This window comes from Drosophila sulfurigaster, chromosome 2R (genome assembly GCF_023558435.1).
Source record: "Drosophila sulfurigaster albostrigata strain 15112-1811.04 chromosome 2R, ASM2355843v2, whole genome shotgun sequence".
Lineage (NCBI taxonomy): Eukaryota > Metazoa > Arthropoda > Insecta > Diptera > Drosophilidae > Drosophila > Drosophila sulfurigaster.
Window position 1 is genome coordinate 15111606 of NC_084882.1, and position 10201 is coordinate 15121806.

General features: G+C 40.9%; 4 protein-coding genes across 4 annotated transcripts; 1 reads left to right on the forward strand and 3 right to left on the reverse strand.

The window, feature by feature from the left end:
* Nucleotides 1-108: 108 nt before the first annotated feature.
* Nucleotides 109-650, reverse strand: LOC133837008 (tubulin-specific chaperone A). Its single transcript, XM_062267650.1, has 2 exons — nt 302-650; nt 109-239 (listed from the first exon to the last, which is right to left on the reverse strand). The coding sequence occupies exons 1-2, from the start codon at nt 508-510 to the stop codon at nt 116-118; spliced, it is 333 nt and encodes a 110-aa protein (XP_062123634.1). The 5' UTR covers nt 511-650; the 3' UTR covers nt 109-115.
* Nucleotides 651-2102: 1452 nt separating this feature from the next.
* Nucleotides 2103-5479, reverse strand: LOC133838130 (elongation factor 1-alpha 2). The gene is made up of 5 exons (XM_062269114.1): nt 5450-5479; nt 5261-5321; nt 3800-4677; nt 3532-3737; nt 2103-3330 (listed from the first exon to the last, which is right to left on the reverse strand). Exons 3-5 carry the CDS (start codon nt 4620-4622, stop codon nt 2971-2973), a joined length of 1389 nt encoding a protein of 462 aa, XP_062125098.1. The 5' UTR covers nt 4623-4677; nt 5261-5321; nt 5450-5479; the 3' UTR covers nt 2103-2970.
* A 1974-nt stretch (nt 5480-7453) lies between these two features.
* LOC133838140 (nucleolar protein 16) lies at nt 7454-8376 on the reverse strand. Its single transcript, XM_062269127.1, has 3 exons — nt 8178-8376; nt 7831-8118; nt 7454-7775 (listed from the first exon to the last, which is right to left on the reverse strand). The coding sequence occupies exons 1-3, from the start codon at nt 8273-8275 to the stop codon at nt 7535-7537; spliced, it is 627 nt and encodes a 208-aa protein (XP_062125111.1). The 5' UTR covers nt 8276-8376; the 3' UTR covers nt 7454-7534.
* A 252-nt stretch (nt 8377-8628) lies between these two features.
* On the forward strand, nt 8629-10166 carry LOC133838132 (cleavage stimulation factor subunit 1). Its single transcript, XM_062269117.1, has 3 exons — nt 8629-8785; nt 8843-9707; nt 9772-10166. The coding sequence occupies exons 1-3, from the start codon at nt 8715-8717 to the stop codon at nt 10099-10101; spliced, it is 1266 nt and encodes a 421-aa protein (XP_062125101.1). The 5' UTR covers nt 8629-8714; the 3' UTR covers nt 10102-10166.
* Nucleotides 10167-10201: the final 35 nt, after the last annotated feature.

Sequence of the window (10201 nt, forward strand, 5' to 3'; positions counted from 1 at the left end):
GTTGGTTAACGTAGAAAATACTTTTATTCACATATGGTGTATAAAAAAAACTACAACGAAGAGGAAGAGTAATATTCATGTGGGGGCAGTTTGGACAATAATTTATTAAGATGACTTAAACCTCGAGAACGGATTTAGCTTCGCTGAGCACCTCAGCGGCTTTTGTGTATGCCTCCGTTTCCTTGAGATCCTGTTCATCCTGTAGATATTTCTCTAGCACATCGTACTCTTTTTGTAACCTGTTCAAGGAACAACTTCAATTAAGATACTGTTACAGTTTTTTATCTGCGCGATGACTCACCTGCGCTTTGAGTCTGGTATCATCATTTGGCACTCCTCTATCACCTCGGCCTGTTTGCGCAGCACATGGTCGTCAGAGCCATCTGTTTTAAACTTCTCCAGACGAGCGATTTCTGTGTTGACCTCCTTCTCATAAACGGTCTTCTCCTTGGCCAGTCTTTTGACAACACCCGTTTTAATAACCAATTGCCTGATGCGTGGATCTGCCATTTTTGTGGATATGTTCTCTTTGTAGTATTTATCAAGTAGAAGGCCTTTTGACGTTTAACGATTTGTCACAAAAATCTTCACAGCCGGCTGAGTTCTTTGTTGTTTATAAATGCCGCCTGTTGTGAGTCAGCAACAGAGTTGTTTAAAAACAAAGCTTTATTGAAAGCTGTCTTCTTTTAACATCTGATTGAAGTGTGACCACACTTATGGTATATTTGAATATACCAAAGAATTTAAAGCGAAGCGGCGAAAATATGACTTTACTGTTGTCAGCATTATCTGCACCCTATAGCAAAGACTTGAACCCCAGAGCGTTCTTTTGATTTCGAATTTCGAACATAAAAAGTTCAAAAGAAAAGATGCATTACAAAAACTATGAATAAATTCTGATAAAGGTTAGACATTTTCTAAAAGTTATATATATTATTAACTTTTAACTGAATAATAATAAAAATACTAATTTGATAGCAAATATAAACAAACAATTAAACAATTAATTAATTAATAAAAAGAGTAAACTAGTAAAGGTAAAAATTTACATGTTAAGGTAAGTAACAAATTAAAGTGTTCTTATCTTGGTCATATCCTGTCTAATCCTTGCGGGTCTTGCAATCAAATCCTTAATAATATGAAAAAGACAAACATTTTTGTAATCAGGGTGACTAGGCACTATCGATTGGAATTATTGCATTTTACGGATGATTCATACATTTTTTCATAGAAAAAAGGTAAAACATTAGAAAATCCCATGATTTCAATGATGATCGCGGTGACCTTTGATACATGAATAGCTCTAATAAGACAACTAAGTAATAAGAAGTTTTTTCTATACTGAAAATATCCTATATCTCGGTCGCATCATGTCTGATCTTTGCGGGTCCTAGTAAAACGAATCCTATTGACAATGACTATTAACCTACCAAATTCAAATCGTTCTTGAAGTTCTTGAGTTATTTTCAAAATTGCAAAATATACCTGTTTCTTTTTACAAGTTTTGAATTCTTTAATGACCCCATGCTTTTTGATGCAGATCGATAGAGTTGATCGTTAAGAAATTATAATTTGAAGAAATTTAGAAAATTGAATAAAAAATGAATTTGGGTATTTGGTAATTTACGGTTAAGCATTCTTTATTTTTATTCTTCTCAATTAATACATTAAAAGATCATTTATGTTTATTAAGCAACGTTTTCTGTGTCCATGAATGGTTTTCTGTAGTTGGGTTACAATTATAATTTCAGAGAGTGTGTGAGTAACGATAATGAATGCATATGCATTATGTACGATTGCATGCATATATTTATGTATGTATGTATGTACGTTATGTATGTACGTATGTATGTGATTAAATGGTAATGAGAAACATTTGATCAAAGTATGCAAATGCCAATGAGGCTCGATCGAACATTTAGAATGTTTGTCAAAAAACCGCATGATTATGTTCTTTATGAATATTTTTGTAATACTTCTTAAGCATTTGTCTTTTACTTTTTTTGGAGAAATTTTGAATTCATTACGAATGTAGTCTTTTTTTTTGGGTTTTGTTTTTAGTTTGATTAGATGTATAGTGGATTTAAAACTAAACTCTGAAGTTATCTTTTTTTTTTTTTTTTTAGGTAATAATAGATTTTAAATCGAATGCCTCCGACTGACTTATCAAAAGTATAAAAAGTGTTTAAAATCCATTGATTGAAATTATGTGTGGATGGCTTGTTGTTCAAAACAATGTTAGCGATATTATAATGAGGGCGGGTTAGGAAAGATTTTGGGTATTGAGAGTATGCTGGATACTGGATTCTGGATACTGGGCTAGCAGCAAATTCCAGTGGCAAATTGATATTGCTCTGGTGCTGAGTGAATACCAGAGTGTTTCCTGCGAAAGGATTTGCGATGACGATACAAGTTTAGATAGTTACAGTAGATGATAATGATGAGTATGATGGCTACCGATTTCGAGTACGACGACGCATACGGGAATGATTCCAGGTGACCGGAGTGACCCAAGGGCACCTCGTTCTCACCACGTCCAGCTGGTAAAAGGATGCTTGTGTCCCATTTGGGTGCACACACATATTGTTGTTGTTGTTGTTGTTGTATACTATGTTCGCTAATTGTATGTGTGATTATAATAAATTGCAATATTTCCTCAAGTTTATATAATATTTGAATGCAGCAGTTAATAATAGTATATGTTGTAGTATTTGCTGTTATTGGTTGTTGGTTTTTTGCCATTGCCATTGCCACGGACTCTGAGTTTAGCCCCTTATACGGTTTTGATCCTTCTCGATGAGTAATGGATAATATAAATTTAAAATATTCTGCCTGTTGCTGATGTTGTTGTTGTGTTGCTCTTGCGGTTGCTGTTGCCGTTTCTTCTTGTTGTTGTTCTTCGAGTGTTTGAGTGTTGTTGTTATTGTTGTTGTTGTTTGAGTTGTTGTTACAGTTCTGCTGACACTCTAGTTATTTCTTCTTCTGTGCCTTCTCAGCGGCTTTTGTTACTTTGCCCGAGGTCGTTTCTTTAAAGTTCACCGACTTGATGACACCGACGGCAACCGTTTGACGCATGTCACGCACCGCAAATCGTCCGAGTGGCGGAAATTCTTGGAAGCTTTCAACGCACAGCGGCTTGGTTGGCACCAGCATTATGATGGCCGCATCGCCCGACTTGATGGCCTTCGGTTCGGTCTCCGTGGTCTTGCCAGTACGGCGATCGCACTTCTCCTTGATCTCGGCAAACTTGCACGCAATATGAGCGGTGTGGCAATCGAGAACCGGAGTGTAACCATTGGCAATCTGCCCAGGATGGTTCAAAACAATGACCTAGACAATAGATGTTATTTATCAGTAAGTATCAGTTAGACTTTGGAATTATGAATATTTAAAATGTAGTTAAAAGAAATAGGAAATATATCTAGAATGTTTATATTGTAAAGTATGTTATGTTATTGAAATTAAAATAACTCTAGAATACTAAGTGACTAAATCCGCAATTGTATAAAGTAACTATAGTTTGTCACCCACCTGAGCAGTAAAATCAGCAGCGCCTCGTGGTGGATTGTTCTTGGAATCACCAGCCACATAGCCACGACGCAGCTCCTTAACCGAAACGTTCTTCACGTTGAAGCCAACGTTGTCGCCGGGCAAAGCCTCGGTCAACGCCTCGTGGTGCATCTCCACGGACTTGACTTCAGTGACCAAGTTAACGGGCGCAAAGTTCACGACCATGCCTGTAACACACAATTTAAAACTAAAGCACGTACTTAAATCCAAAATTATAAAGGACACCCACCTGGCTTGAGAATGCCGGTCTCCACACGACCGACGGGTACGGTGCCGATGCCACCAATTTTGTAGACATCCTGCAGCGGCAGACGCAACGGTTTGTCGGTGGGCCGCTGGGGAGGCATAATCGCGTCCAGCGCGTCAATCAAGCACTTGCCCTCAGTTTTGCCCTCCTTGCGTTCGACGGTCCAGCCCTTGAACCAGGGCATCTTCTCCGATGCCTCGAGCATGTTATCGCCATGCCAACCCGAAATGGGCACAAATGCCACCGAGGCTGGATTATAGCCGATCTTCTTGATGTACGAGGAGACCTCTTTCTTGATTTCCTCATAACGCGCCTCGCTGTATGGCGGCTCCGTGGAATCCATCTTGTTGACGCCCACAATCAGTTGCTTGACGCCCAGCGTAAACGCCAAGAGCGCATGCTCACGGGTCTGGCCATTCTTCGAGATGCCGGCCTCAAATTCACCGGTACCGGCGGCCACAATCAGCACCGCACAATCGGCTTGCGAGGTGCCGGTAATCATGTTCTTGATGAAATCACGATGGCCGGGGGCATCAATAATGGTCACATAGTACTTGGCCGTCTCGAATTTCCACAGCGCAATATCGATGGTGATGCCACGCTCACGTTCGGCCTTCAGTTTGTCCAGCACCCAGGCGTACTTGAACGAACCCTTGCCCATCTCCTGGGCCTCCTTCTCGAACTTCTCGATGGTACGCTTGTCGATGCCGCCGCATTTGTAAATCAAGTGACCGGTGGTCGTTGATTTGCCGGAATCGACATGGCCAATCACGACAATGTTAATATGAATCTTCTCCTTGCCCATGTTTGCTATTTAATCGACAATATGGTTGTCTTCTTTTTAAGTAGTTTTGTGGAACCTTGAAATGTAATGATTGCAATCAAATAAAAAGAATTTCGATTTGTGGAAAGGGGGCGTGGTAACTCGAAATGGAATTAAAGTTAAATTGAATTTGTCAATCAATATTGTAAATTTCGAGATTGCTGCAGTTATAATCGCAGAGATTTAGTCAATTATATGGACAGGGCTAATCAAATTATGACTGTTTTATTTGTCTATATATATATAAACCCTTTTTTAGTGGGTAAAGAACGTGGGTGACAATGTTACTACACATATAGAAGTAGTTAAAAAAAAGGGACACAGAAAGAGAAGCACAGAGTATGGGAGAGAGAGAGAGAGAGAAAGTAAAGGCGTGTACTACACAATATATGTATGTAAGGACACAAGTGAGCATAGACATCAGGACTACATATGTGTCTATGTATGCGACGGGGGACTTTGAGGGGGGTCGTGGGTGTGGACGCGACTCTGTTCGCGGTGTAGAGACCAAAATGTTGCAGCTATCTAGGATGGTATATATACCATATATATCTCGATATAAGTGCAAAATTATGCTACGAGCATTGAAGAATTTTATGGATGAAGAAAAACTGACTTACCCGGAAATTAGCTGGATAATAACTTGCCGCTTGCAAGTGCACCAAATTGACAATTGATATTCTGCAACAGAAATGAATTAATTTACTGCTTGCACAACGATTAAGATAGTTAATTCAATAAGCACGGGAGTAGGGGAAGAATTATGAAATGCTATTATAATTGAGGAAAATGAAAGAAAGACGACACACCACGACACCAAGTCCGCACGACACGTCTGCCTGTTAGTCAATGCCCGGAAAATCTGAATCTGGGCAATAAGTATGCAACCAAGTCTCAATTCTCGACACACGAAAAATCAATAGCGAAACGCAGACAAAACGATGAGAGACTCTGGAGCGAGTCTCGCAGCCGAATGACGACGCCAACGACGACGACGGCGACAACGAATGCACTCCCAGACCCAAACCAAATCCGCTCAACAGCCAACAGCCAGCCACAAATCCTCCACAACCCGGCAACCATAGCTCCCCCTCCCACGCATTTGCTGTCAGGTTGCATTGCTTATATGAATTTGCTTATTAAAGAGCAACAAACTTTTGAATTTATCAAACAAATTACGATATTTTGAATCAGATGGCGAAAAAATAAAAGAGGACGTGAAAATCAATGATGGCGACGCGTTGGTGGGTAAAATTCTGATTGCATTAGTATGTACAGTATGTGTGCATGAATGCACGTGTATGTGTGTGAGCTCGCCGACCGGCATTTGCAAGCATTCGTGTGCTCTTTTCTCAGTGGCCTGAACAGAATATTCGCGATTTGCGATTCGAAAGGGTGAAAAACTGCACAGACACAAACACATCCGCCTTGCACACACACACACTAACGCACACCATCGCATACTCATGGAGAGTCGAAAAATGCCGCTGCTTCGGGTTGCACTTGCTCAACGTTTCCGTTGGTCGTTGTCGTTGTCGCTGTCGCAGCGGCGTCGTCGTCGTCGTCTTGGATAAACTTGCAAAACAAAAAGGAGACAAAAACATGCACACATGCAAGCGTATGTGTGTGCGTGTACTTTGGGCTCTGCTGCGTTGATTTATTTTCTACCCTAGAAACAATTTTAACTTGCAGTTTTTCCTTAGTTATTTTTAACAACATATACTTAGTATGTATACACTGCAGTGTATTTGCATTTCAGTGTAAATTGCATAGAAGAAGCAATGTAAAGGGAAAATGTAAAAATACTTTCGACTTGCTGTGCTGCAGCCTCTCGCCGAAGCGCAGTGAGACGTGCAGGCAGATTAGCACGTCATCTGAACTGCACACACATACACATTTATGCATGCTAAAATTTGGTATATATGTATATATGCCTACAAAGATACACCAAATGTAATTTCATAAGAACTGCAAAGGTACAAAATTGCAATGGTACCAAATAGTACAAACTGTTACACACAGACGCCCACACACTCACTTGCAATTCCGAATTTCTTCAGACTCAGGCGACCCGAGCCGCCATTTTGGAATTTTGCGGAAGAGCAGAGCATATTTGTACATAATGTACACACTGGATAATCCACACATACACATGCATTTATGTCCTATATGTATGCAGCATTTTTTTTTTATATGTGCATACATACAGCCAATTGTATGACTGCGGAAGTGAATGAAAAAGTTAGTACATAAATGTACATAGTATGTAGATACACCTAAATACCGTTACACATACACATGGTGAATGCATGTGTGCATTATGCAAAACTTATCAATGCAACACCGGCCGGTAAATTCACAAAATTGAAAAACGCTTTTCGCACTTGTGTAATGAGAAAAAGGGGAAAATAATAAGGATTCGAAGCCTCACATACACTTTTATATTATAACACACACAGGTAATCAATCGATGCTTATTAATGTTAACGTTATTTGTGGATTTTTTTCCTGTGGCAGCTACACGAAGCCCAGTTGTAAGTACGTGCACTTACCTCGAAACCAGAAAACGGAAAGACCGAAAACGAAATCGACAGAGAGCAGCGCGAGTCGGTTGACGATGGCGATGGGGCAGCCGAACGTTGCACGATGCGAAAGTGATGCAATGCCGATTCCAATGACAGAGTAGCCACCAACTGGGGCACACAAATTGTGGGTTGGATGGGTAAGGTACTCAAAATTGCGGGCAATTTTCAAACTTAACAGGGACTGACAGCAAACAGATGTGCGCTAATTTACTTAGTAATTAGTTACACTTCTTGGATATAAATTGTTTGTATATTCAGATCTTAAAACCATTATCATACTATTCTCTATATAATTTACAGCGACAATTATTATTTCCATTCACTATCCGATTCATATTCCGGCCAATCGGGCTTCACATCAATTGGCAGCTTCTTTTGTTGCAGATATTCATTAAACTGTTCCGGAATCAACATGAATCGGCGAATTTTCATTCGGAATTGCTTCCACGTCAGCTGATCATGATTGCGACGATCCGTTACCATGGCCTTGTAGTTGAACTTGTGCTTATTCAGAAAATATGACAGCTCTTTAACGACTCCCTTGGGTAATCTGTAAACAATTAGCGTTATTCGAGTGTTTCATTTGCTTTAAATTAGAAACTCACCTGAATTCAGGATCTGGTCGCCTATCGACTGCCATCTGTTCTAGTTCCTGCACGATATGACCACGTTTTGGTTTCAGATCTTCGGGGTCTGTCTTTGAGCTACGCGGTTTCAGATCCTCATCATCAAGATCCTCTTCCACGAAACCGTTTACAATTTTAGCAGCCTCTAGGCGTTCGCGTTTATAGTTAGGTATAGCCACAGACTTGTTGGGATCTTTGGCTAAGCCCATTTCACTGAAATTGGTGCCCACACGTTTTCCCTCAATCCACATTTTTTTCATCTCTGGACTAAAACAACAAGTAACTTGAGTATAAACAAAACGTAGCAGAGTCCGGTTAGTACTTACTCCTTGATTTTTCCAGTAGATTTGCGGGTTTTGTTCATTGTTTTGCGGTTCACATTGTAGCGGTAACGCTTGCGCACATGATTCCTGCGAATTTTCATTTTTATATGTTTATTAAACTAACAGAAACTCGCGTTTTTATTTTAAGGGAAACAAAACAAGTTGCACGTGTTGCAGCTGTAGATGAATGCCATCACAATCACGAGCTATCGAAATAATGGCCGCACAAAGCGATATATCGATAGCTGTATTTTTGCTTAGCGCCAAACTGTTATTTTAAAAATAACGGCAATAGTTGCATTCAATCAGCATATTAAACATTACATAAATGTATATATTTTTCTGTGATTAAACTATTCCAGTTACTATTGCAGAAAATATTTGAAATTTTATGTAAATTTATCAATTTGCTAAAATCGATAAGTTCTCGATACCAAAGAGGTCATTTAAGTATTTAGTATTTAAATAGATGTAGAATTTTTTGAAACTTAACTCACGGTCACACTGCAGGCGGCATTAAATTGGTAAAGAAAAACAAAGATGCGCGACGAAATTTTGGATCCTCATAATCTGGTAAAGAACCGGGAAATATTGTACCGGTTAATGATCAGGTAAGCAATATCTAGCAGTTATTTCGATTGTGTCTTAAAGTCTTTTGTAAACCACAGTCAGTTGATGTACGATGGGCTGGAGAAATTTGCAATGGAACTCTCAATGTTGGTCAAGGCGGATCAGTGTGCGCCCAGCGAACGCCTGCTTCACGTGATGATCTCGGGCATGCAAACCATGTCCGAGAAGGATAAAAGCAATACGGACGATGTGCTGCCCGGCATCGATTTGGAATTCGAACCAGAGGCTTCGGCGCTGGCTCCCGAGCCGCATTCCTATGAAACTGCTTATGTGACATCGCATAAGCAGGCTTGCCGAGCTGGTGCGTTTAGCTTTGACGGCTCCCTAGTGGCCACGGGCAGTGTGGATGCTAGTATAAAAATCCTTGACGTGGAGCGCATGTTGGCCAAATCAGCACCCGAAGACATTGAACCAGGACGTGAACAACAGGGACATCCAGTCATACGCACATTGTACGATCACACGGATGAAGTGTCGTACCTCGAATTTCATCCCAAGGAGCACATCCTGGCGTCGGCATCGCGTGACGGCACCGTCAAGCTCTTCGACATTGCCAAGCCATCGGTAAAGAAGGCGCACAAAGTGCTAACCGACTGTGAGCCCGTGTTGTGTGTCTCGTTCCATCCGACCGGCGATTATATTGCCATTGGCACTGAACACAATGTGCTGCGCATCTATGATGTGCACACCACACAATGCTTTGTCAGCGCCATTCCGTCGCAGCAGCACAAAGCGGGCGTCACTTGTGTTAAGTACTCGCCCACAGCAAAGCTCTATGCCACGGGCAGCTTCGACGGTGACATTAAGATCTGGGACGGCATCAGCGGCCGTTGCATTAACACAATTGCCGAAGCGCACAGTGGGGCAGCTATTTGTTCGCTGCAGTTCACACGGAATGGAAAGGTAATTAATAAAGCCATGTCCACATATATTTAAATACGTATCTACTAATAATTTCATCTTGCAGTATTTACTCTCTTCTGGCATGGACTCGATTGTCTATCTGTGGGAGCTCTGCACCAGTCGACCAATTCAGACTTATACGGGCGCTGGCACAACCGGAAAGCAAGAGCATCAGGCAGAAGCAGTTTTCAATCATACCGAAGACTATGTGCTCTTCCCCGACGAAGCCACCACGTCGTTGTGCTCTTGGAATTCTCGCAATGGCTGTCGCTTGACTCTCAACTCGCTGGGACACAATGGCCCGGTGCGCTACATTACGCATTCGCCTAATGCGCCGGCGTTTTTTAACTTGTTCGGACGATTTTCGTGCACGCTTTTGGTATCGTCGTGCTAATAATCAATAAGCGTCTCCTTAGAACTAAGCTAAGCATAATAATAAAATAAAACAAATATTAACAAGCTGTCGTTTAAGTTCTTTTGATTATGTTGTGTAG

Bases quoted from the DNA above. Each gene is read 5' to 3' on its own strand.
- LOC133837008 (XM_062267650.1), bottom strand. From the start codon at position 510: ATGGCAGATCCACGCATCAGGCAATTGGTTATTAAAACGGGTGTTGTC. The intron at 240-301 runs GTGAGTCATCGC...TTCCTTGAACAG, and splicing joins ATACCAGACTCAAAGCGCAG to GTTACAAAAAGAGTACGATG.
- LOC133838130 (XM_062269114.1), bottom strand. From the start codon at position 4,622: ATGGGCAAGGAGAAGATTCATATTAACATTGTCGTGATTGGCCATGTC. The intron at 3,738-3,799 runs GTGGGTGTCCTT...TGTGTGTTACAG, and splicing joins GACCGGCATTCTCAAGCCAG to GCATGGTCGTGAACTTTGCG. The intron at 3,331-3,531 runs GTGGGTGACAAA...TCTATTGTCTAG, and splicing joins CTGCTGATTTTACTGCTCAG to GTCATTGTTTTGAACCATCC.
- LOC133838140 (XM_062269127.1), bottom strand. From the start codon at position 8,275: ATGAAAATTCGCAGGAATCATGTGCGCAAGCGTTACCGCTACAATGTG. The intron at 8,119-8,177 runs GTAAGTACTAAC...TTGTTGTTTTAG, and splicing joins TCTACTGGAAAAATCAAGGA to TCCAGAGATGAAAAAAATGT. The intron at 7,776-7,830 runs GTGAGTTTCTAA...AATTGTTTACAG, and splicing joins CGACCAGATCCTGAATTCAG to ATTACCCAAGGGAGTCGTTA.
- LOC133838132 (XM_062269117.1), top strand. From the start codon at position 8,715: ATGCGCGACGAAATTTTGGATCCTCATAATCTGGTAAAGAACCGGGAA. The intron at 8,786-8,842 runs GTAAGCAATATC...TGTAAACCACAG, and splicing joins TTGTACCGGTTAATGATCAG to TCAGTTGATGTACGATGGGC. The intron at 9,708-9,771 runs GTAATTAATAAA...TTCATCTTGCAG, and splicing joins AGTTCACACGGAATGGAAAG to TATTTACTCTCTTCTGGCAT.